Below are 27,542 nucleotides of genomic sequence, written 5' to 3' on the forward strand. Positions count from 1 at the left end.
TATTGAGATTTTTATTGGAATTGCATGGGAGCTATAAGTTGTCTTGGGAAGAATTGAGGTCTTAGCAAAAGTGAGTTTTCCTATCTATTAACATGGAATATTTCTCCAATTATTTATTCCTTGATTGTGCTGATAGGAGTTTTGTAGTTTTCCTCATATAGATCTTACACACATTTTGTTAGATTTACATGTATTTCATTTTTGAGGATGCTAATGTAAAATGGTATTGTGGTTTTAGTTTCAAATTCTTCCTGTTCATAATTGGTGTACAGGAAAGCAATAGACTTTTGAATGTTAATCTTGTGTCCTATAATCTTTCTGTAATCACTTATTATGATGGTTCCAAGGGTTTTTCCATTGATTCTTTCAGATATTTTACATACATAATCATATCTTCTATAAACAGACAGTTTATCTTTCTTTCCAATCTTTATACTTTTACTTCCTTTTCTTGCTTTATTTCATTAAGTAGAGCTTCCCATATGGTGTTGAAAAGCCATGGTGAGAAGACATCCTTGCCTTGTACCTGATCTTAGTAGGAATGCCACAAGGTTCTCACTGTTAAGTATGATGTTTTTGGTTAAGCTGTATGTTTGTGGTAGATACTCTCTTTCAAGGTGAGGAATTTTCTTTCTATTATTAGTTTACTGAGAGGTTTTTTTTTTTGTAATTATAAATTGGTGTTGAATTTTGCTGAATGCTTTTTCTTCACCTATTGATGTGCCATTTAACATTCATAATCATTTTTCTGAGACTGGCATTTTGCTATATCTACTGGCATATATGGTTTTTCCAGTGGTCATGTATGGATGTAAGAGTTGGACTGTGAAGAAGGCTGAGCACTGAAGAATTGATGTTTTTGAACTGTGGTGTTGGAGAAGACTCTTGAGAGTCCCTTGGAATGCAAGGAGATCCATCCAGTCCATTCTGAAGGAGATCAGCCCTGGGATTTCTTTGGAAGGAATGATACTAAAGCTGAAACTCCAGTACTTTGGCCACCTCATTCGAAGAGTTGACTCATTGGAAAAGACTCTGATGCTGGGAGGGATCGGGGGCAGGAGGAGAAGGGGATGACAGAGGATGAGATGGCTGGATGGCATCACCAACTCGATGGAGGTGAGTCTGAGTGAACTCCGGGAATCGCTGATGGACAGGGAGGTCTGGCGTGCTTCGATTCATAGGGTCGCAAAGAGTTGGACACGACTGAGCAACTGAACTGAACTGAACTTTGCTATATCTACTGGCATATCTACTTTACAGATGGGAAAATTAAGCCTCAACAATGAAGTAACTTTCTAGTAGTTCCCACATATCTGGTGAAACCAGGATTAAACCTACAATTGTTCGACCTCCTCTACAACATGCTGCCTCCCAGTGATTACTATCAAATCTGATGCTTTGGCTCTGAGACAGTAGGAAAACAGATTCTCTCGCTGTGAAGCTCACCAAACTAACCAGCCTATCAGTATTAAACTACATAGTTATTTGGAATACAGATGGTTCTCATCATTGTCAGATTTTGTATTTGTGAATTTGCCTACTTGCTAAAATTTATTTGGGTCCCCAAAGTCAAAACTCAGGTCACCTTCATGATCATTCACAGACATGTCAGTCAGTCAGTCAGAGAGTTCAGTCACTCAGTCGTGTCTGACTCTTTGTGACCCCATGGACCGCAGCACCCCAGGCCTCCCTGTCCATCACCAACTCCCGGAGTCTATGCAAACTCATGTCCATCGAGTCGGTGATGCCATCCAACCATCTCATCTTTTGTCGTCCCCTTCTCCTCTTGCCTTCAATCTTTCCCAGCATCAGGGTCTTTTCAAATAAGTCAGCTCTTCACATCAGGTGGCCAAAATATTGGAGTTTCAGCTTCAACATCAGTCCTTCCAATGAACACTCAGTACTGATATCCTTTAGGATGGACTGGTTGGATCTCCTTGCAGTCCAAGGGACTCTAAAGAGTCTTCTCCAACACCACAATTCAAAAGCATCAATTCTTCATTGCTCAGCTCTCTTTAGAGTCCAACTCTTATATCCATACGTGACTACTGGAAAAAGCATAGCATTGACCAGACAGACCTTTGTTGGGAAAATAATGTCTCTGCTTTTGAATATGCTGTCTAGGTTGGTCATAACTTTCCTTCCAAGGAATAAACGTCTTTTAATTTCATGACTGCAATCACCATCTGCAATGATTTTGGAGCCCAGAAAAATAGTCTCTCACTATTTCCACTCTTTCACCATCTATTTTCCATGAAGTGATGGGACTGGATGCCATGATCTTCATTTTCTGAATGTTGAGCTTTAAGCCACCTTTTTCACTCTCCTCTTTCACTGTAATCAAGAGGCTCTTTACTTCTTCACTTTCTGACATAAGGGTGGTGTCATCTGCATATCTGAGATTATTGATATTTCTCCTGGCAATCTTTATTCCAGTTTGTGCTTCTTCCAGCCCAGTGTTTCTCATGATGTACTCTGCATAGAAGTTAAATAAGCAGGGTGACAATATACAGCCTTGATGTACTCCTTTTCCTATTTGGAACTAGTCTGTTGTTCCATGTCCAGTTCTAACTGTTGCTTCTTGCGCTGCATACAGATTTCTCAGGAGGCAGGTCAGGTGGTCTGATATTCCCATCTCTTTAAGAATTTTCCAGTTTATTGTGATCCACACAGTCAAAGGCTTTGGCATAGTCAATAAAACAGAAGTAGATGTTTTTCTGGAACTCTCTTGCTTTTTCAGTGGTCCAGCGGATGTTGGCAATTTGATCTCTGTTTCCTCTGCCTTTTCTAAAACCAACTTGAACATCTGGAAGTTCATAGCTGGAAGTTCATATTGCTGAAGCCTGGCTTGGAGAATTTTGAGCATTACTTTACTAGCATGTGAGATGAGTGCAATTGTGCGATAGTTTGAGCATTCTTTGGCATTGCCTTTCTTTGGGATTAGAATGAAAACTGACCTTTTCCAGTCCTGTGGCCACTGCTGAGTTTTCCAAATTTGCTGGCATATTGAGTGCAGCACTTTCACAGCATCATCTTTCAGGATTTGAAATAATTCAACTGGAATTCCATCACCTCCACTAGCTTTGTTCATAGTGATACTTTCTAAGGACCACTTGACTTCATGTTCCAGGATGTCTGGCTCTTGGTGAGTGATCACACCATCATGATTATCTGGGTCATGAAGATCTTTTTTGTATAGTTCTTCTGTGTATTCTTGTCACCTCTTAATATCTTCTGCTTCTGTTAGGTCCATACCATTTCTATTCTTTATTGAGCCCATCTTTGCATGAAATGTTCCCTTGGTATCTCTAATTTTCTTAAAGAGATCTCTAGTCTTTCCCATTCTGTTGTTTTCCTCTATTTCTTTGCATTGATCACTGAGGAAGGCTTTCTCATCTCTCCTTGCTCTTCTTTGGGACTCTGCATTCACAGCCATGTGCAGAATGTCAAAAAGTTGCAGTCTTCCAGTGTGTCTATTTCATGCTGAGATCAAACTTGATGACACCCTGCCTTCTTTTATTTTCTAATTTATTTACTTTAATGGAAGGATAATTGCTTTACAGTGTTGTATTGGTTTCCTCCATACATCTACATGAATCAGCCATAGTTATGCATATGTCTCCTCCCTCTTGAACTTCCCTCCCATCTCCTACCCCATCCCACCCGTCTAGGTTGTCATAGAGAACCAGGTTGAGCTCCCTGTATTATACAGCAACTTCCCATTAGCTATCTATTTTACGTACACACTTTGCCTTCTTATTCCAGTTCTTGCACTTTAAACAGGTATTCTATTTGTGCTCCACTTAGGGTAAAGTTTTTGCATTTTGAGCTTTTTTTCTTGGTGATTTTCACTTTTTAAAATGACTCCCTAAGTGTAGTATAAAGTTCTGTCTAAGTGCAAGAAGGCTATGCTGTGCCTTTTGGAGAAAATACATGTGTTAGATAAGCTCCATTCAGTCATAAGTTATACTGCTGTAGGCCATGAATTCAATGTTAATGAATTAACAATATATATTAAAATGTCTTTCAATGGAAACAGACATAAAACAAAATTACAATTTGACCAGTTGATGAAAATATTGTGACCAGAGGCTCATAGAAACGTAACAGTCTCTTTCCATAAAAGTCATCATTCAGTATCTGCTAATTTTGTGTTTGTAGAACATAACCATTATAGTACATAACTATCATGAATAACCAAAATCAACTTATAATGTTTCACTGGTTTTGTAATTCTGTGTTCATAGAGGTGATTTCTTGCTCTTGGATTAAAGTGTTACTGTGATACTATTTTACTGGCAGTGCTAAACTCTCCTCAGGTATTCATCTATTTTCTCTAAACCATTATATTCATTTCCTATTGATGCTATAACAAATTACCACAAACTTAGTAGCATAAAACTCATAACTATATTATTTTACAGTTCTACAGCTCAGAATTCCAAAATGGGTTTTCCAGAGCTAATATAAAGGTATGGTCAAGATGGTTTTCCTTCTGGAGACCCTCTGTTTCCTTGCCTTGTCCAGCTTTTAGAGGTCACCTGCATGCTTGGTTCACAGTCCTGTGTCACTCTGACCTCTGCGTCCACCATCATATGAAATCTCTGGCTTTCCTGCTTCCCTCTGTCAATTCCCTCATCTGTGATTGAGGATGTCAACTTGCAGATCTGTCAATTATTTGCTTCGCAGCCCAAATTCACTTCAGTATAACACCATTGTAAGGTAAAAGGTATTCTTTGCATCTTGGAAGAATTGCTGATGAGATTCACCTTTGAGGGTAGCACAACGGTCTCTTTCACTGATATCTTATTTTTGTTCTTGTTTCTAGCCCTCAGAGCCCAGTCAAACCATTTGTATGTCCAGAGAAGAGTTTGTGCAGAGGATGACAGAGATTGTTGGCTGGGGTACAAAGGAAGAATATGGAGAGCTCTTTGATAAAGTGGATGTGGCCCAAGAGGGCTTCATTAATTGGGACAAGCTGACTTCATTTCTGCTGTTAACACTTTATGAGAAAGATGAACAAGCAAAGGCAACTGTGGTTCCCCAGTGGAGAGACCTTGAATTTCTCCCAGTGAAACACAAGGATACCATCCAAAGAGTAATTTTCTTAAAAAGTTCAAGTCGTTATCTGACCATAAGTAAGGAAGGTTCAGTAGGAATCTGGGGAGAGAATTTAAAGCTGCAAGAAATGCTTCCCATCACTTCAGATGCCACCAAGCTAAAGAACCTGTGGGTGACAAGTATGGTTTCTCTGGAAAATGTAAACAAGGTACAGAGGCTGTATAAATAAATTTATTGCTTGTTAAAGGGGGGAAATGATGGGACAGGACTCCTGATAAATAGCAAGTGTAACACTAGCAATGATAGAGAACTGCATTATTCTTCCATACCTTTAATATGACCTGGAGGGAACACAAGTCAAGCTAAGTGAATATTTCCATTTCCCAAACTTTTCTGTTGTGTGCCTTTAAATGACAAAACCGGTGGTGACTCAGATTCTTGGCTCTGTCCCCCAGGAGGTCAGTGTACATTACTAGTTGATAAGACCTTTATACCTCTGTAGTTTTTAGCAGTCTGAAAGTATATACATTTATATGCAGAGTTGAGAGGCTGTATAAGTGCAAGGCACAGATCAGAAAATTTCAGGAAACCGCTGATCTGATTTTGACTGCTGGATTAGTCAATTTCTTAATTTTGATGGGTAGGGCCCATTCAGTCCAGATACCCTCATGTAACCATACCTATATGGAAGATGACATACTGAAAGGAAAGTCAGTTTCTGAGGGAATAATGAAGCTTAAATAACCCATATTCTTATTATATTACATTAAACAGATGGTAAATTTTACTATGAAAAAATTAAAGTGCACACACAAGCAGAGATAATCCCATTAAGAGCCAGTATTCATCCTTAGCCATTTCCAATCCACAGCCCTCCTGTTTCTTCTACATCTCCTCTTTATACTGAAATCCAAAATTCCAATCATTTAATCTGTAAATACTTCAGTATTTCTGAAAAATATCTCTTTAGCACAACCATAATACCGTATCACATTTTATACCAATAACAATAACTCCTTAATATAATGAAATATCCAGTCATGAACATATTTCATTGTCTTATGATTTTTTAATAGTTTGTCATTTGTTTTGATAGTTTGTTTGACTCAAGATATGAATAAGGTCCAAACATTATGAATGGTTGATATGCCTTTTTTGATTCACACATTTTCCTCCATCTCATTTCTGTTTTGTATTTTGTTGTTGTTGCTATTGCTATTGTTCAAGAAGCTAGGTGTTTGTCCTTTGGAGTTTCTCACAGTCTAAATTTCTCAGACTGTTTGCATGGGGTTGTTTAACATGGCCACTTGCTCTCCGTGTTTCCAGTAAATTGGTCCTCAAGTTGAAAGCCTTGATCATTTGTATATTTTGGAAGAGGTGTTCTTCAGTCACAGGGCATAGAATGCCTGGTTCCATCTCTTCTTGGGATGTTAACAGATATTATGGATTATTATTAGATACATCAATTTATCAGGAGTTGCAAGATGGTGATATTCTAATTTCATCATTTCCTTTTTCTTTATAAGCTGGAATACCTCTATAAAATAAAGAAACTCCCTGTCATTAGCTACTGTGTAATACAAATTGTTAACAAAAGCAGAATAAATGCCCAGGTCTTTCCTTTTATTCACCAGTATTCAAAATAATTAGCTAGTTTTCTAATGAGATGAAAAATGAGTGCTATATCATTATTGTTATCAATATCATTATAAACTCATGGGTTTAAACAAACTTGATATATCTCAATCCACTGAGGTATTATCCTGCCCCCTAAATTATACCATCTTTGGACAATGGAACTAATACAAGTTAGCTGGAGTCTTTTCTGATATAATCCTATCTGTCTTTCAAAGCTTCCTCGTTTCCTGGTTAGACTAGACGTTCCAGGATCATCTTGTGTATTTATTAGAGCAGACCCAGGACCAGCCATTTGAATGGCTCCAAGAGCCAGATTCTTTCAAGTGGGGAATAGCATGTTCTACTGCCAAGAATCATCAAAAAATAATCATCATGAACATTAGCTTTCTATGTACACATGCCTTGCTCTGTTAATCATCTCCAGATCACCTTGTTGTTCAGTCACAAAGTGGTTTCCAACTCTGTGACCCCATGGACTGCAGCTTGTCAGGTTTCCCTGTCCTTCACTATCTCCTGGAGCTTGTTCAAATGAATTTTCATTGATTCCATGATGCCGTCCAATCATCTCATTCTCTGTCACCCCCTTCTCTCTTGTCCTCAGTCTTTCCCAACATCAGGGTCTTTTCCAATGAGTACTCTTGGCATCAGGTGGCCAAAGTGTTGGAGCTTCAGCTTCAGTCCTTCTGATGAATAATCACTTTTGAGGGGATTTATTTCCATTTTAAGAGAGACTGGGCAAGGAGAGGTTGTGAAACGTGCCCCATGTCACACAGGATGCAATCAGCGTTGCAAGATTTGTAAACTAAGGTGGCTTGATTTCAGAACGTGTGCTTCAGAATCTTTGCTGTGTCCCTAGTGGCAGTTGACATCATATCCAGTTCTTTCTTGCTAAGGATCTGATGTTAATGTTTAGCTGGCATGGATTAAAAATGTTTCTAGTTTATCCTTTTTTTGGTATGTGTGTGTAGCATTCTGTGCATGAGTGTGTACTCAGTTGCTTCAGTCATGTCCTACTTTTTTGCAATCCTATGGACTGTAGCCTGCCAGGCTCCTCTGTCCCTGGGATTCTCCAGGCAAGAATACTGGTGTGAGTTGCTGTGACCTCCTCCAGGGAATCATCCCAACCCAGGGATTGAACCCACATCTCTTACATCTTCTGCATTGCCTGGGTTCTTTACCACTAGCACCACCTGGGAAGCCCTTGTAACATTCTGTATTATCATGTAATGCTTGTGTTGGTATTGGGTAATGACTATGTTGCACTGTTTCTGCTTTCCAGGACTGATCATTAAATCTTAGCCTTTCCTTTGTTTAGGAAAGCTTTGTTCAGGTGTGATTATACAAAATCCACTGTATATATTAAAAGTATCCAAGTTGACAGATTTTAATATATGTACATAGCTGTGAAAAATCAATAGTATGATGAAGATAATGAATGCGTTTTTTCACCCTCAGATTTTCCTAGAGTAGTTTTGTAATCCTTCATCCAGCCCCTCCCTTCCTTACTTATCAAGTAACCACTGGTACGCTTTCTGTCACTATAGACTAGTTTGCATTTTCTCATCTGTTATGTAATTGACATTATACAGTGTATACACTTTCCTTTTATGGTCTGGCTTCTTTAACATAATTAGCATAATTATTTTGAGATTCATCTATGCTGTTGGATATATGAGAAATTTATCTTTTATGGTTGTGTAATATTCCATTTTTGATATAACATATCCTCGCCAATACTTGGTATGATCAAGTTTTTTCCTTTCTTTTAATATTAGCCCTTTTAGTAGGTTTGTTGGAGAAGGCGATGACAGCCCACTCCAGTACTCTTGCCTGGAAAAGCCCACAGACAGAGGAGCCTGGTAGGCTGCAGTCCATGGGGTCGCGAAGAGTCAGACACGACTGAACGACTTCACTTTCACTTTTCACTTTCATGCATTGGAGAAGGAAATGGCAACCCACTCCAATATTCTTGCCTGGAGACTCCCAGGGATGGGGGAGCCTGGTGGGCTGCTGTCTATGGGGTCGCACAGAGTCGGACACGACTAAAGCGACTTAGCAGTAGGTTTGTATTTTGTTTTATTGAGGTTTGATTTCACTTTTCCCTAATGAGTAATAATGTTGAGCATATTTTCATGTGCTCGTTTCCTACCTGTATATCCTTTTCAGTGAAGTGTTTGTTCAAATTCTTTGACCATTTTTATTGGGTTTATTTTGTTATTATTGAGTTTTGAGAATTCTGTACATATTCTATGTATGTGCAATTATGTGATAGATAATTTACAAATATTGTATCCCAGTTTGTGCTTTTTCTTTTCATTCTGTTAACATCCTATTTGATAATTTCATTTTCAGATTGTCCATTGCTAATTAATATAAACAGATTTATAAACTTGATCTTATACCCTGCAACTTTGCTGAATTCATTTATTAGTTTTAATTGGTTTTGCTGTTGTTTATTTTTCATGCTTAATTTCCCTGGATAGAAACTCTAGCACAGCGTTGAATAGAAGTGGTGAGAGTGAACATCCTTGTTTTATTTCTGATCTTAGGGAGAATACACTGTTGTTCACCATCAAGTATAATATCAGCTGTAGATTTTTGCTTTCTTGTACAATCTCTTTATCAAATTTCTTTCTATTCCTGATTTGTTGAATATTTTTATCATGAAAATGCATTGGGCTTCATGAAATGCTTTTTTGCAGACATTGAGTTGATAATATAGCCTTTCTCCTTTATTCTTTTAATATGGTGTATTACATTAGTTGATATTTGTATGTTAAACTAACCTGGAATTCCTGGTGTTGGGAATAACATGTATATCAGAAGTATCTCAGATGAACTGAGTAACTCACCAAAATGTCCAAAGCCCTCACCTTAAATACCATCTTTGTTGTTGATGTTGTTTGGTTGCTAAGTCATGTCTGACTCTTTGCAACCCCATGGATTGCAGCATGTCAGACCTCCCTGTCCTTCACTATCTCCCAGAGTTTGCTCAAACTTATACCCATTGAGTCGGTGATACCATCTAACCCTCTCATTCTCTGTCAACCCCTTCTCCTCCTTCAGTCTTTCTGAGTATCAGAGTCTTTCCCTATGAGTCAACTCTTCATATCAGGTGGCCGAAGTATTGGAGCTTCAGCCTCAGTATCAGTCCTTCCAATGAATATTCAGGGTTGATTTCCTTTAGGATTGACTGATCACCTTGCAGTCCAAGGGGCTCTCAAGAGTCTTTTCCAGAAACACAGTTCAAAAGCATCAACTCTTTGGCACTCAACTCAGCCTTCTTTATGGTCCAACTCACATCTGTATAGTGGAAAAACCGTATCTTAGACCATACAGACCTCTGTTGGCAAAGTAATGTCTCTGTTTTTTAATATGCTGTCTAGGTTGTTAAAAATACCATCTTTAGGAAAGACAGAAGAGGGTGTTGGAGTGGTGGTTTAGTATTTCGAAGGGGATAAAGACAATTTACATGAAGACCGAAAAGTAAATTTTTGGTGTACAAAGGTTTGCTGGGCCATACAGTGATGCTGGGACCTGGAGTAACTCTGATCTCTAGACCCTGAGTTTCTGCCACCACACAACTAGCCTGTAGTCTTTGCAGATATCTCTGGTGACACCTCTGTTCTGGTTTTTGTTGTTGTTCAGTCGCTCAGTCATGTCCGACTCTTTGCGACCCCATGGACTGTAGCATGCCAGGCTTCCCTGTCCTTCATCGTCTCCTGAAGCTTCCTCAAATTCATGTCCATTGAGTCAGTGATGCCTTCCAACCATATCATCCTCTGTTGCCCCTTCTCTTCCTGCCCTCAATTTTTCCAACATCAGAGTCTTTTCCAGTCAGTTGGTTCTTCACATCAAGTGGCCAAAGTATTGGAGATTCACCTTCAGCATCAGTCCTTCCAAAAAATATTCAGGATTGATTTCCTTTAGGATTGATTAGTTTGATCTCCTTGCAGTCCAAGGAACTCTCCAGAGTCTTTTCCAACACTACAGTTCAAAAGCATCAATTCTTCACTCAGCCTTCTTTAAGGTCCAACTCTCACATCCATACATGACTACTGGAAAAACCATAGTTTTGACTTATATGGACCTTTGTCAGCAAAGTAATGTCTCTGTTTTTTAATATACTATCTAGGTTTGTCATAGCTTTTATTCCAAGGAGTAAGCCTCTTTTTATTTCATGACTTCAGTCAACATCTACAGTGATTTTGGAGCCCAAGAAAATATAGTCTGTCACTGTTTCCATTTTTCCCCATCCATTTTCCATGAAGCGATGGGACTGAATGATTTGCATGTCTTCTTTTCATTTTCATTTCACTAAATCCATCAAAAATGTTTTCTGATTTTATTCTTTGTTACTTTAGATAGCAGTGGCTTTTACAAGTAAAGAGATTTGTTTCTATGATCTACTGTCCAAAGAAGAATTTCCTTGTCAATATAAACTCCAAGGCCTGAAAGGAACACCAATTTGTATGGATTATTGGTACAATCCTCTTGATGCCAATGAGTCAATTCTTTCTTTTGGGGACATAACTGGAAAGGTAAGTGAGGGGAGGATAAGGTTGAACATTATGGATTCAATCATCAAACTATAGCTCAAAATAGAAGTAGAGTGCAATGAATGTGACCTCCTAATTGAACTGCTTTATAGATGACAAGGCCACATACCATGGATATGAAAAGATGGACTAGGTCATAGTTCCTCTTCTTGCCTATGAAAACCAATCTTCACTGTGGTTTTCTTGCCTAGGTATAGACTCATTTTCTTTGTTTAGGAAAGAGTATTTGCTAACTTTTTCACCATAGGATGCTTAATCTATTAGATTCCAATGTGAATCAGCATATAACGCTAAATGTCTAAAGTTATGTCTCACAACCGTTTCATATTGATTATTCAGATTTTTATTCACAAAGTTTCAGGCTTCTCAGTAGCAGACTCCCTGGACATGCTTATTTCCTGTCTCAAGTGACGAAGGAATAGATGCATTAAAGAGAGCAGCACCAAACCTCAGACACTGCATACAGTGATTTCTGTTTTTCCATCAAATTCTATGACTCTGAAAAATGATTTTTAATGAATGACATAGACAGAATATGTCTATGAATGCTGAAATAGTCTAATTTGAACAATTTCATTTCGTAATTATGTAAGTTTTTCATCCTTACTGTTTTTAATGACAAATATATCATAAAAGCAAACAAATAAATGCCCTTGGTAATTGCCTTAGCAACCTTGTAGTGTCATGCCTTTCAATATAACTGCCTGTGACCTTTAAATAATATTAAATAAATGCCTATTTGTTCAATATCTATTCCTTATTAATCTTAAAAAACATAGAATCTTCTATCGACAATCACCCTATGCTTATTTATTTTTCTTGCAATGTCTCTCTCAAGGTTCAAGTAATTGCTTTCACAACGGCCTTGATTTCCCTTTTTGAGCATCCTGCTGGTGCATGTGAAGATGAAGAAGCAACAGTGACCATTAACTGGGCAGAGCTGTGCTCTGGACATCACAAATGTTGCTATACGTTAGGGCACAAACTTCATCATGGAGACTGGGTCAGACAAGGTACTTAACCTAAACAGCGATGAAACAATCACCTTAGCCTTCTACATTTGTATTTTTTCATGAAAATATTTCACATACAGTGTTCAAGTCTAGAAACTAATCATTGATTCCCAGGAGGTTCTGACCTGAACTCTGCTATCCCCTACATGCTAGCAGGAATTACTTCTTTCTTTCTAAAATTTATGCCTCATACAATTAATTCAGATGGACTGTGCAGTCAAGAAATCTCAAGAGAGAGGAGAAAATTATCACAGAATCCATTTAACTTCACCCCAACTCTGATCCTAACTAATTTTGTGTAGTCACATTCGGATCTACTTAATAAAAGAATTTAACAAGAGCCCTTAAAACACTCCCTTGTTTTCTTTATATTCTCATGAGAGGTGTATTAGTTTGACTGTCTTCAAAATGGAATCTTCTTAATTTTCTTTTCTTGTTTCTCTTTTTCTATGTAATGACTGAACTGCTTTGATCTAGAGTACTTGAGTGGCAGTTCTCTGTGAGATAGGAGTGTGTTATAAAACAGTATCTATGGAAGGTCAAGACTTTTTTAAAACCTAGTCAACAATGAGTTTGCTAATTTTGTATTATGCCTAACTTTTACAAAATTTGCATATGATGGTTTAAGATCCAAATGTGCAGTATCTGCTCTGATATCTGTTTTGGTCCAGACACTAAGAGTATGGTATTTTTCTCACTTTAAAACTATTACATAAACAATACTCACTGAAAAGAATGGATCAGTCTCATTGTTATATTGCAGGTATATTCTTAATGTACTTTGAAGAAGAGATAGTCAAAATGGACCCAACAATTGGCTGGTGTGATAGCTTTACCCTCTTTGAGTTTTAGGAGTTTGGAACTAACTCTTTAATGCATGACCCATGATAATAATATCCCACATGATGAACTGTAAGTTCTGCATTTTTTTCTTTGGTACAAATCATACCATGTCTTTTGTAATTTCTGTGCTGTGTTGTGCTTAGTCACTCAGTCATGTCTGACTCTTTGTGACCCTATGGATGATAGCCCACCAGGCTCCTCTGTCCATGGGGATTCTCCAGGCAAGAATAGTGGAGTGGGTTGCCATGCCCTCCTCCTCCAGGGAATCTTCCCAACCCAGGAATCAAATCGGGGTCTCCTGCATTGGAGACAGATTCTTTAACAGCTGAGCTACCTGGGAAGCCCTTTGTACTTTCTACCTACCCTTAATTCTCACATGATATTAATCATGGGTAAACAAAAAATAAAATTTTTGGTCATCCACTATGTGTGACAGGCACAAAATTCTGTGTTATGTTTTCATAACATGGAAACAAGTAAGTACTAGAAAGTGAAGAGAGTACTTGAAAGTGATGGAAGGTGTTACAGCTGCTTCCAAACAAGTATTATATTTTCATATATAAACTAAAGACTTAATATTTTTTGTGCTTTAAAACTGTCTTAGGCATTGGTGGCAATAGAAGAAAGATAAATTATAGACTTATTTCAAAAAACTTAATATACAAATAAGAATGAAAGAGTAATATAAAATAACTTATTTAAACATTGTACAGTGGTGCTGAAAATTAACTACTAAGTCATATAAACAAGATTTTGCCTCTTTTGGAATTTGTAAGCAGGAAAAGACATGAGAAAAAGCTTCAGGGGTCAGTGGAGGTAGTTGAAGGATGAATGAGGGGAGAGGAAGAGAGCACAGTGAACATGAGGAAATATAGGCAAGCAGGCATAGTAATGCAGCAGAGATGAACATGAATAGATTGGACATGGAGTATTAAGAAAATAACAATGCCAAGATCGACAGGGATATCTATTGGAAGATCTTGACAACCAGACCAAGTTCACATTTAACAGAAAAACGAAACAGTGATGCACTGAAGGTTTTTGAGGAAATCTGTGCAGACTTGATACAGATAGCGTTTAGGAAAAGTTTATTTAATAGTTCTGTCCAGCATAGATTGGAGGACAGAGAAAGAAACTGCAATCAAATTGGCTAGTTGGTCATGAGAAAATGGAAATGATAAAGCAAGGAGAGAAACAGGCAGCCTTTAGAAATGGGATCTTCAGAACTCAAGGTCAGAAATGTGGAGTGATGAACAATATTAGAGTATCTTATAATGACTTTGATTCCCAAGTAGGGAAATGTTCTTTTTACAGATGACAGATGCTCTCTGGGGGCCAATGCTTGGACTCTCCCTAGCTCACTTTCTCAATGTTGACTACTTCTGAAGGAGTATTTATTCTGAGATATTCTAGATCTGCCACCAAAGAAGAATCTTCCTTGCCAGTATTACTACTGAAACTTCTCTTCCCTTTGTCAAGCATCATATTTGTCTCTTCAGCCATCACGTGCAGGTGGACTCTTCCTCGTGTAATTTGCAAGCTCCTCAGTTCAGGCTCTGCTCTTGGGTTCCTATAAACTTCTGTTCTCATATCAGAATCTTGGTTCTGTCATAACCTTCCTAACCCCAGCAGGAAGTTTGGATGCCTGACATGCAAATCACACTTATACAGAAACTGAAAATTAAAACACTGTATTTAGGGCAGGAAATATGTCCTTTATTCTCATTAGGGTGCACTCTAACACATAGTACAATGTTCTTATGGTCCTTCCATTTCTCACTGATTTTAAGCAATTTGATTGTAATGTGCCTTAGTTTTCTTGGTGTGTGTGTGTGTGTTTATGCTGTTTAAAATTCACTGAGATTCTCAGATATGTGGATTTAGAATATTCATTAAATTTGAAAATGTTTCTATTGTTATTTTTTCCAAAGGTTTCTGTTTCTCTCTTTTTCCCCCAGGGACTCCCATTATTTATATGTAAAATGCTTGATATTGTCCTACAAGTTATGGAGGCTTTTTCATTTTTATTCAACAATTTTTTTTTAAATAACTATGCTTTAGATTTTTGTGTGTGTGTGTTCAGTTGCATTTGATTCTTTGTGACCCCATGGACTGTAGCCCACCAGGCTCCTCTGTTCATGGAATTTTCCAGGCAAGAACAACAGAGTGGGTTGCCATGCCCTCCTCTAGGGGATCTTCCTGACCCAGGGGTTGAACCTGCATTTCTCATGTCTCCTGGATTGACAGGCTGGTTCTTTACCACTGCGCCACCTGGGGAACCCATGCTTTAGTTGAGTTAGGTTCTATTACTGTGCCTTCAAATTCCTGGATCTTTTTGTCTTGAGATATTGCAGAGTGGTTTCAAAGGTGAGTGAGGCTGCCTCTGTGGTTCAGGTGAGCCAGCATGCCCCGGCCTAATGCCTTGGTGGGGGAACCTGGCAGAGACCTGGTGTAGGCTGCATCCAATAGAGCCCTGACATGAGTGGAGCCACCTTAGAGAGCTGTGGCATGGGTGGGGCCACTGCCACAGCACGGACAGTAACTTTGAGGGTGACATTGCTATCCCAGTGGGTCTGGAAGGCAGATAACCAGACCAAGAGGGCTATTCTTGATCCATAATGTTTAATGGAGGTTTCCTTGTCAGGTTTTGTATTTACTTGAGACCTATCACTTCCTTTTTCCTCTCTTTTGGAATAGAAATACTTATCACATGCCTGTTCTACCATTCTATTTTGGAAGCATAGAACTCACTTGGTTCCACAGTTCATAGCTTGGAGAAGGATTTGCCTCAGGATGGGTTGATTGTATCCTGAGTCCTACCCAAGTCTGATTTAGATATTTAGATGAGATTTGAACTTAAGACTTTAATGTTCTTGTTGGAATGAGTTAAGACTTTCAGGATTGTTGAGATGTATTTTTCGTGTGATAAGGACATGAATTGGGGGAGAGGGCTAGGGGAAGAATGTATGGACTGGCGTTTTGTGTCCCCTCCCCCCAAATTCACATGTTGAAGTCCTAATCCCAGTCCTCCCTCCTCATGATTGTGCCTTTGGGACATGATTAAGTCTTGAAGGTGTGGCTCTCATGAATAAGATTTGTTGTTGTTCACTCCCTAAGTCATGTCCAACTCTTGCGACCCCATGGACTGCAGCCTGCCTGGCTCCTGTGTCCATGGGATTCTCCAGACAAGAACACTGGAGTGCATTGCCATTGCCTGCTCCAGGGTATATTCCTGACACAGGAATCGATCCCGTGTGTCCTCCATTGGCAGGTGGGACAGGAGTCCTTTACTGCTGAGGCACCAGGACAGCCCCATGAATAGGATTCAGTTCAGTTCAGTTCAGTTGCTCAGTCGTGTCTGACTCTTTGTGACCCCATGAACTGTAGCACTCCAGGCTTCTGTGTCCATCACCAACTCCCAGAGTTCACTCAAACTCATGTCCATTGAGTCGGTGATGCCATCCAGCCATCTCATCCTCTGTCATCCCCTTCTCCTCCTGCCCCCAATCCCTCCCAGCATCAGGGTCTTTTCCAATGAGTCAACTCTTCACATGAGGCGGCCAAAGTATTGGAGTTTCAGCTTTAGCATCAGTCCTTCCAATGAACACCCATGACTGATATCCTTTAGGATGGACTGGTTGGATCTCCTTGCAGTCCAAGGGACTCTCAAGAGTCTTCTCCGATACCACAGTTCAAAAGCATCAATTCTTCGGTGCTTTCTTCACAGTCCAACTCTCACATCCATATATGACCACTGTAAAAACCATAGCCTTGACTAGATGGACCTTTGTTGGCAAAGTAATGTCTCTGCTTTTGAATATGCTATCTAGGTTGGTCATTACTTTCCTTCCAAGGAGTAAGTGTCTTTTAATTTCATGGCTGCAATCACCATCTGCAGTGATTTTGGAGACAAAAAAATAAAATCTGATACTGTTTCCACTGTTTCCCCATTTATTTGCCATGAAGTGATGGGACCAGATGCCATGATCTTCGTTTTCTGAATGTTGAGCTTTAAGCCAACTTTTTCACTCTTCTCTTTCACTTTCATCAAGAGGCTTTTTAGTTTCTCTTCACTATCTGCCATAAGGGTGGTGTCCTCTGCGTATCTGAGGTTATTGATATTTCTCCGGACAATCTTGATTCCAGCTTGTGCTTCTTCCATCCCAGTGTTTCTCATGATGTACTTTGCATATAAGTTAAATAAGCAGCATGACTATGATTAGTGCCCTTATAAAAGAGACCCCAGAGGATTCTCTCACTTCTTCCCCATGTGAGGGCCCAGTGAGGAGAGGGCATCTGTGAACTAAAATGTGGACCCTAACCAGACACTGAATCTGTCAGGACCTTGGTCCTGGATGTCCTAGCCTCCCGAACTGTGGGAGATAAACATTTGCTGTTTACATTACTAGGTCTCTACATTTTCTTATAGCAGCCTGGAGTAAGACATTGGGCAAATATTATTAAAATATTTAAAAAGAAAAGAGAAACCAAGAGAAATCTTGCTAAATATTGGTAGCCTTCTTTTTTTTTTAAGAGGGATAATTTATGGTAAAGAGGAAAATGTCAAAGTGAGAAAAATACATTTACCAATAATGTGTAGTTTAATACTTTGCAATGGCTGTTGAGGAAAATGTAGTAGAAGAGACGATAACTGAAAAAGGAGAAAGTAGAGTGTGTAGAAAGGTGAAGTATCCAAATAAGATTCTCTTCTTTCAAAGTTGAGATTTGAAAGGGGATCTGCTTCAGATTAAGGCAATGGGTGACTGCCTTTCTCCAGGTTTAGTCTATGGGACTTAAAGCTTAACTACAACTGTTTCTTGGCTTCTTTGCAACTCAGGTGTTTTGCTATGAGACAAAGGGAGGAAGGCTGAAATGAGGAGGCAGAAAAAAGAGGAAAGCAGGCTGGAATAAAACACAGGACGATGGTCTTGGTAGCAATTATGCTCCTTGGTCTGCTAGCCTTGCTCTGTCAGGAGCAAGCAAACACTGGTTGCTTTCAAGTGAGGCTTTTTTTGTGTTTTTTTTTTGTGTTTGTTTTTTTTTTTTTTTAAATTTTGGGGCGGCCCGGCGGGGCCCAGCGGCCTCGGCGCGGCCTTCGCTCGGGTCCCAGGCTCGAGCCTCGGCGTCCGCTTGCGACACGCTCCGGCCAGCCCCGCGCAGGCTCCGCCCCTTCCCACGTGACCCGCGTTGTCCAAGTGAGGCTTTTTTTGACCCCAGCAACATGAACTGATATTCTTAGACCTCCTCGAGGAACATTTTTACTGATTTCCATCTCAGTGTGAGGAGGGAATATACAACAGACAAAAGAAGCTAATACATGGACAAGCTTGGTAATACTGTTTCACTGAAGCTAAGATAAAGGTATCTGTAAAACTGAAATATAAGAAATACTCACTTTCAGACATAAGGATATTAGCTTACTGCTTTGAGATAAGGTTAGGTTTATTTAAAACTTTGAAGGAGAAAATGCTTTCATCTCATCTGAGTAGTTCTGTGTTGTATCTTAATGGAAAAATAATTACCTTCTGAAATGTAAAGTAAGTGCAGAGTAAGTACAGAGATTTTGAGCAATAGTGGCAAGACATAAATATCTTGAACCTCAGAGAATTTTCTCTCTCTTATTTGATCATAAAGAATTGCTTTTTCATATAGATAATATCATTGGAAACCTTGAAACCCACAGACTGGAAGTTCAGCTCTGGAAAGAGTGAATACTAAATTGCCTACAATAAATATAATTGCTTTTCTTTATTATGTTGGAAGGTGTTTTGCCCTCTTTGTTTGACTATGGCTATGAGAAGGTACAAAACAGTTTGAACTGATAAAATCACTAATTGCTGAGCTGATTAATGAAAGGGTGCCAGAGAATTTAGAATACAGAAAGCAGATTGTTTTCTTAGGGAGCCTTTCTAATTGATGCAGACTAAATCTGGAAAAGAAGCCAGATTTAGTGTCTTGCATGTGTGTTTTTCCATTTCCCTACATCTACGTCAGTTCTCCAGACAAAAACGGTGCACCACAGAGTCAGCTGGAACATGCTGCCCTTCTGGGCAATGCTCTTGCTGGGTTTAAAGCAGTTGAAATCAGCTGTGAGTGACTGGCCAATATTTGCAGTAAAAGATCTCTTCCTGTAGATTTTCCCATAGTGTGACAGAAGGGTAAGATCCATTATAAGTCTAGTCTAGTATTTTGAAAATTCATTAAACGAATGGCATTATTATTTTTAATATGCCTACCAGGGCTGAGTTAGATTTTTTTTTTTAATGAAATAGCTAGCTTTATTCTTTCTTATCTTTCCTCTTTGAAATGGTAGTTATTCAGAATGTAGAGAGTCCCGGGGTGGTCTCAGAGAATGGGACTACTCCAACTTCAAAATAGGGAATACAACTGAGAATAAACTCCCTCAGACAAGACTCCTTCAGACAAGAGATCTTCCCTGATAGCTCAGTTGGTAAAGAATCTGTCTGCAATGCCAGAGAATCCGGTTCAATTCTTGGGTCGGGAAGATTCACTGGAGAAGGGAGAGCCTACCCACTCCAGTATTCTTGGGCTTCCCTTGTGGCTCAACTGGTAAAGAATCTGCCTGCAATGTAGGAGACTTGGGTCTGATCACTGGGTTGTGAAGGTCCCCTGGAGAAGGGAATGGCTACCCACTCCAGTATTCTGGCCTGGAGAATTCCATGGACTGTATCATGGGGTTGCAAAGAGTCAGATAGGACTGAGCGATTTTCACTTTCACACAAGAGAACATCAAAGAAAGTTCCAGGTAGGGAGTTTTCCTAAGTCACATGACTCATAAAGTGAAAACCTGAAAAATGATAATAAGAATTTTTAGTTAGAAATGGCCCAGTTTTCTACACTGCTATAGTTCATGGGATCGCAAAGAGTCGGACACGACCAAGGGACTGACCTGAACTGATAGCTTCCGTCTGTTGGCAGATGATAGAAAAGGGCCTCATTCTAACTTCAGAGAAGGCAATGGCACCCCACTCCAGTACTCTTGCCTGGAGAATCCCATGGATGGAGGAGCCTGGTGGGATACAGTCCATGGGGTGGCAAAGAGTCGGACATGACTGAGTGACTTCACTTTCACTTTTCACTTTCATGTACTGGAGAACAAAATGGCAACCCACTCCAGTATTCTTACCTGGAGAATCCCAGGGACAGAGGAGCCTGGTTTTCCCAGAGACAGAGGACCCCATAGCTGCCGTCTATGGGGGCACACAGAGTCGGACACAGCTGATGCGACATAGCAGCAGCAGCAGCATTCTAACTTACTCTAAGTGCACTTAATAGCATTACTTACTGAGTTTTTAGGTATCACTTTTCATTTTCAAATCACTTTTTCCACATAAACTAATTGGTATTACACAGTATTTTGATAGCATCACAAGGGTGAGGATCTGTGATGACAGCTTCCCTTAATGCCTTTTTTATGACTAAAGGGCAAGACAGTGGAAGAGTTGAAAGTTAGCATCTTAAGGAATGGACAGACATGATCAAATTGTCCTTTTTATCCCTCAACATATCATCTAAAAGTAATTTTAAATATTTTGCTACCAATCCTCAAACTCATTGAGACTATTTAAAACAAATCATTTATTTTGTCAGTTCTTTCCATCCACTAGCTTGATATTTTAAAAACTTTTTCATCATAAACCCATCATTTCCTTTTCTCTCTTCAAGAAATGAGGAACACATTTTTATCTACCAGGTAATTTGATTTCAAGGAAATGGCTTTACTTTTACCTTTTGCTCGGGCATTCTCAGGAACTCTGGCATTCTACAGTTTAACCAGAAACGAGTTACATCTTGGTTTAGAAACAAAGTGTGAATTGTTTGAACCTCCAGTATGGAAGACTGCAGGTCCATAAATGTCACTTGCTATATTTTGGCCACCTCATGCGAAGAGTTGACTCATTGGAAAAGACCCTGATGCTGGGAGGGATTGGGGGCAGGAGGAGAAGGAGACAACAGAGGATGAGATGGCTGGATGGCATCACTGACTCGATGGACATGAGTTTGAGTGAACTCCAGGAGTTGGTGATAGACAGGGAGGCCTGGTGTGCTGCGATTCATAGGGTCGCAAAGAGTCGGACATGACTGAGCAACTGAACTGAACTGAATCTCCAGATTAAAATCTTAAAGCAATACTTTAAATACAAGGACAGAATGTACTTCTTTATATGTCTTTCTTTAAAGCCTTAAAACTGAAGAAGATACCTGGATGTAATGTGGAAATGACAAAGCAATTTTCAGGGTAGAAATACTTTATTTTGATTGTATTGTAATGACATTATGGAATGTCCATGGATTTGAAGATATAATTATAGTGCTCTGTAGTATCCTTCATGTGTTATACTACTGTTTTATTAAGTCAAGTTATAATAACTCTTAGCATTTTCTTTTTTAATTTTTTTTCCTCTTTTTTTTCCTAATTTTATTTTATTTTTAAACTTTACATAATTATATTAGTTTTGCCAAATATCAAAATGAATCCACCACAGGTATACATGTGTTCCCCATCCTGAACCCTCCTCCCTCCTCCCTCCCCATACCATCCCTCTGGGTCGTCCCAGTGCACTAGCCCCAAGCATCCAGTATCGTGCATCGAACCTGGACTGGCAACTCGTTTCTTACATGATATTTTACATGTTTCAATGCCATTCTCCCAAATCTTCCCACCCTCTCCCTCTCCCACAGAGTTCATAAGACTGTTCTATACGTCAGTGTCTCTTTTGCTGTCTCGTACACCGGGTTATTGTTACCATCTTTCTAAATTCCATATATATGCGTTAGTATACTGTATTTATGTTTTTCCTTCTGGCTTACTTCACTCTGTATAATAGGCTCCAGTTTCATCCACCTCATTAGAACTGATTCAAGTGTATTCTTTTTAATGGCTGAGTAATACTCCATTGTGTATATGTACCACTGCTTTCTTATCCATTCATCTGCTGATGGACATCTAGGTTGCTTCCATGTCCTGGCTATTATAAACAGTGCTGCGATGAACATTGGGGTACACGTGTCTCTTTCCCTTCTGGTTTCTTCAGTGTGTATGCCCAGCATTGGGATTGCTGGATCATAAGGCAGTTCTATTTCCAGTTTTTTAAGGAATCTCCACACTGTTCTCCATAGTGGCTGTACTAGTTTGCATTCCCACCAACAGTGTAAGAGGGTTCCCTTTTCTCCACACCCTCTCCAGCATTTATTATTTGTAGACTTTTGGATCACAGCTATTCTGACTGGTGTGAAATGGTACCTCATAGTGGTTTTGATTTGCATTTCTCTGATAATGAGTGATATTGAGCATCTTTTCATGTGTTTGTTAGCCATCTGTATGTCTTCTTTGGAGAAATGTCTATTTAGTTCTTTGGCCCATTTTTTGATTGGGTGGTTTATTTTTCTGGTTTTGAGCTGTAGGAGTTGCTTGTATATTTTTGAGATTAGTTGTTTGTCGGTTGTTTCATTTGCTATTATTTTCTCCCATTCTGAAGGCTGTCTTTTCACCTTGCTAATAGTTTCCTTTGATGTGCAGAAGCTTTTAAGGTTAATTAGGTCCCATTTGTTTATTTTTGCTTTTATTTCCAATATTCTGGGAGGTGGGTCATAGAGGATCCTGCTGTGATGTATGTTGGAGAGTGTTTTGCCTATGTTCTCCTCTAGGAGTATAACTCTTAGCATTTTCTGTAAACAAAGGGAATTGTTTCATTGAGGATGCTCCTGATAAGGACATTATCCTCAGATTTTATACTGCTGGTACTTCTAGTAAAGTAGTAGTATTAATGTAGCAAGTGATCAGCAAACTTTATGCTCCTGAAATTAATTGCTCCCCAGTGAGGTTCAAAGGGGCTTCCCCAGTGGCTCAGTGGTAAATAATCTGCCTGCAATGCAGGAGACACAGGAGACTCGGGTTCTATCTCTGAGTCAGGAAGATCCCCTGGAGGAGGAAATGGCAACCCACTCCAATGTTCTTGCCAGGAAAATCCCATGGATAGAGGAGCCTTGTGGTCTAAAGTCCATAGGGTTACAAAGAGTTGGACACGAGCGAGTGACTACACATGCATGCACACAATGAGGCTCAATAAATGTAATTGGTAATGGAAAGAACTTCAAATCAGATAATAGAAAAAACCTGGCATACATATGGCAGTGTAGCTTAGTGGAAAAGAAAGATTGTTGTTTGCTGTTCAGTTGCTAAGTTGTAACCCCATGGACTTTGCAAGCCCATGGACTGCAGCATGCCAAGCTTCCCTGTTCTTTACTATCTCCCTCAGTTTGCTCAAACTCATGTCCATTGGGTCAGTGATGCCATCCAACCATCTCATCCTCTGTCTCCTTCTCCTCCTGCCCTCAATCTTTCCCACAATCAGGGTCTTTTCCAATGAGACAGCTCTTCACTTCAGGTGGCCAAAGTATTGGAGTTTCAGCTTCAGCACCAGTCCTTCCAGTGAATATTCAGGACTGATTTCCTTTAGGATTGACTGGCTTGATCTCCTTGCTGTCCAAGGGACTCTCAAGAGTCTTCTCCAAAACCAAAGTTCAGAAGCATCAGTTCTTCAGTGCTCAGCTTTCTTTATAGTCCAACTCTCACATCCATACATGACTACTGGAAAAACCATAGCTTTAACTATACAGACCTGTGTCAGTAAAGTGATGTCTCAGCTTTTTAATATACCATCTAGGTTGGTCATAGCTTTTCTTCCAAGGAGCAAACATCTTTAAATTTTGTGGAAAAGAAAGGTGCAGTAGTACAAATGAAAAGCTCACAGCCAGTCAGATGGCACTCAGTCTCATCTCTATCCTCAATTAGCCACATGACCTAGGGTGATATGGCTTTTGGACTATTTCCTCATCAGTAAATTTGGGATATCTACCCACATCAAGGCATGGTTTGATACCTGGTAGTGGAAGGGATTTAAAAACATTACTCTAATAATACTTTTAAGTAATCCATAGATTGAGGGAGATTACATGATGGGGGATGAGCAAGAAACAACAGTCCAGGTGAATTCTGGGCTGAGTGGAGAAGTAGACCATTTTGGCCCTTAGCAGTCCTTTTGTGTTTCACATTTCACAGCACACTGTATGGTGAATTATTCTTCTGCCTGGAGCTCCTTTCTAAAAGTCTCTTTTGCATTATCAGAGCCCCTTCTTTTTTCCTTAGAAATTGTGTTCTGATTGGCATTGACTAGTAGAAACTTGGCATCAAAACTCAGCTAAACTCATTTACTTTAAGAAGTAGAAACTAAAAAGACAAGCCCAAACTCAGGTTCGGCTGCTCACCAACTGAAAGTCAATGCTTGAGAGACAAGTGCTGGCAAGAAAGGAAGTGCCTTATTCAGGAAGCCTGCATCCTGGGGTAGAAGGTAGACTTGTGTTCCAGAACCAACTCCAAAGATTCTGCTTGGCCTTGAAAGCTTTTAAAGGGAAAAAGGAGACATAATCTCATTTAATCATCGAGGTAGGGGGTTAGATTCATCACTATCTCCCACTGCGTGCAGACTCGTGGACTCCTTGTGATCTTTCTTTAGATGCTGTCTCGTTCCCATAGGTAGCTTGAGGGATTACGGAAGGGGAAGCTGGGGAAAAGATCTACTTCGCTGTTAATTACTTACCCTTCATTTCTATTTCTTTGATCTAAGAAAAGAATCAACAGATTAGACAAGGCACTGTGTGATCAAAGGATTTGGAAGGTGTGCTTGACCAGGAGATGAGTAGAGCATGGGAAAGCCTGGTTTAAAGGTTAGTTACAATATAGCTTTTCTAAAGTGACAAGACAAAAGGGGCCTCCTGCAGAGAGTGGCTTCCTGCAAAGAGCTATTTCCTGCCAAGAGATACTTACATGGGCATTGATTAACACAAAGCATATGCATCATTAGTAATAGGAACTTTAAGAATCATTTGAGAAAGCAGGTGAAAGTTTTGCAATCCCAAATTACCTTGTTGCTAGAGATTTCTCATTTGATTTCTTCAGATCTATTATTGTTGGGCTTCATGAATAGAGGTGGGGAGGTTGGGGAGGTTCCTCAAATCCTGATATTTTATACAAACTTTTGTGTGTGCACATCTTTTTGATGGAGAGGGTCTACAGCTTTCATCAGATTGCCAAAGGAGCATTTGATCTCCCAGATTTTGAGAAAATGAAAGTGTTAGTTGCTCAGTTGTGTCCAACTCTTTGCAACCCTATGGATCGTAGCCCGCCAGGCTCATCTGTCCACGGGATTCTCCAGGCAGGAATACTGGAGTGTATAGACATTCCCTTCTCCAGGGGATCTTTCCAACCTAGGGATTGAACCTGGGTCTCCTGCACTGCAGGTGAATTCTTTACTGTCTGAGCCACCAGGGAATGGTTTAATTCTCTAGAGTATAGAAGGAGAGCCTTGCTCTTAGTAATGTATTCTGCTGCTGCTGCTGCTAAGTTGCTTCAGTCATGTCCGACTCTGTGCGACCCCATAGACGACAGCCCACCAGGCTCCCCTGTCCCTGGGATTCTCCAGGCAAGAGTACTGGAATGGGGTGCCATTACCTTCTCCAAGTAATGTATTCTAGTGTCTTGCTACTCAAAGTGTGATCATCACCAAAGAGCATCACCAGCCACAACTGGGGATTGTTAGAAATGCAGCATCTTAGATTTTCTGAATGAATATCTGCATTTTAACACCAGTTTCTAGGTGACTGTTTTGCTTATTACAATATGAGAAGCCCTGTTCCAGTGGTCAAGAGGTCAGGTCTGAATTTGTACTCTGACTCTGCCAAATGCTAGTTGTCCTGAGCCTGGATCTTTAATATAGTATGCTATATAACATTAAACCAAACTTAGAGGCTAAATGCTTGGGCTCCAGTCCAGAGTTTGACAACAATCAGTTGTTGACTTTTGCCAAATACTTGAATCTGCACAGGTGTCTATTTTTCAGTCTGTAAAATAAAGAAGTAGATAAGTCCTCTTTCAGTCCTGAATTCTGGAGTTTACCTTTTGTTTCCCACCCATGTGTTTTGTTACTGCTCAGACTGTAAAGAAATGCAATGTGAGAGACCTGGGTTGGATCCCTGGGTTGGGAAGATGCCTTGGGGGAGGGCGTGGCAACCCCCTCCAGGATTCTTACCTGGAGAATCCCATGGACAGAGGAGCCTGTCAGGCTACATTCCACAGGGTCTCAAAGAGTCGAACACGACTGAAGCAACTTAGCACACACAAAGCACAACCATGTTAAGACATATATTTCATAGTGAAATAACTATGAAATATGTTAAATTAAGCTATTCACATGTCAATTGCAGTTGTTTTAGTTGCTAAGTTGTGTCTAAGTTAGCTCTTCCCTTTTAGTTTATTAAGTGTATTGTATTAAGTGTATAATGTATAATAAGTGTATTATTAAGAGTATTGAGCTACAGTTCTGCCTCTCAGAATACTTGCCTTTACTAATTTGGAAATATATATATATTCATATATATGTATGCATATATGTATACATACATTTATATAAAGCAAATTAAATTCTTCCAACCAAAATAGTAGGACTGTTTCCAAGTTAGTTACTAGTAAGTTAGCTTGCCATTTCCAGCACAGCCAACAATACAAATACTGTGGCTCTCACGCGGAGAAAGAACTTTTAAAATAATCTTAAAATGAGAGAGAACATAAGACTCCTGTGTTGCAGAAAATAGGACTTCATTATTCACAACACAGCAACCCCCGTAAGTATCAGCATATTCATGTCAGTTCCCCTTGACACTCAGGTCTCACAGAGGCAAAGCAGAGAGTTGCAGATGAATGCCTGCACAGTGGGTTATGTTATAGGAAAAGAACCCTGAGCTTATAGAATCTGAATCTTCTGCAGTGGGCAGGATGCATGCTGTCTTTGGCTCCAGAGTTATTTTTGGTAGTAAATTTGTCTATCGTTTGCTACAGAAAAAGAGACAAATATGAGACTGCCATGTCTCATATTCTAAGGTGTTTTCTATGCAAACACTCTTGACAAGATAGTGAGGAACAGTGCAGTCAAGGATTAGTTTAATAAGAAGCGCAAGAATTCTAGTGATCCCTGAGAATTGTATTACAAGAGTGTTAGCTCTTGATGCTGGATAATAAACAGATCAGAAACATTTTCAAGAGCCGTTCTATTAAAACAACTTGTCTTAAGCTGTACGGAGTTACAACATCCCTCTTTGTGTGAGGCAGAAATTTGGGTTTGAGATCAAATTGGAAATCTTTCACCTTGGGGCACAAATATATTGTCTCAGCCAAATGTGAAAGAAAACTGTCATCTAACCATGGAGGGAATAGTGGTGAGAAGTTTGTGGCAGAGCAGCTGTGTCTTTTGGAGCCTGTGAGTCTATAGGAACTCACAGGTCTTTCTGACAAAAGACAACAGAATCATTCTTCTTGCTTGTGGGGTTTTGCTGCTCATCTAGTGTATCCTTG

At 39.6% G+C, this 27,542-nt stretch overlaps 1 protein-coding gene across 3 annotated transcripts in view; it reads left to right on the forward strand.

Moving 5' to 3' along the window:
- The window catches only part of WDR49 (WD repeat domain 49), a 169,572-nt gene that overhangs the window by 29,411 nt on the left and 112,619 nt on the right, over nucleotides 1-27,542 (forward strand). For all 3 annotated transcript variants that reach the window (XM_070792210.1, XM_070792208.1, XM_070792211.1), the window contains 3 exons: nucleotides 4,829-5,269; nucleotides 11,064-11,240; nucleotides 12,097-12,271. In XM_070792210.1, coding sequence (XP_070648311.1) covers nucleotides 4,829-5,269; nucleotides 11,064-11,240; nucleotides 12,097-12,271 — 793 coding nt within the window. The remainder of the gene's footprint in view (nucleotides 1-4,828; nucleotides 5,270-11,063; nucleotides 11,241-12,096; nucleotides 12,272-27,542) is intronic.

This window comes from Bos indicus, chromosome 1, assembly GCF_029378745.1.
Source record: "Bos indicus isolate NIAB-ARS_2022 breed Sahiwal x Tharparkar chromosome 1, NIAB-ARS_B.indTharparkar_mat_pri_1.0, whole genome shotgun sequence".
Taxonomy (NCBI): Eukaryota; Metazoa; Chordata; class Mammalia; order Artiodactyla; family Bovidae; genus Bos; species Bos indicus.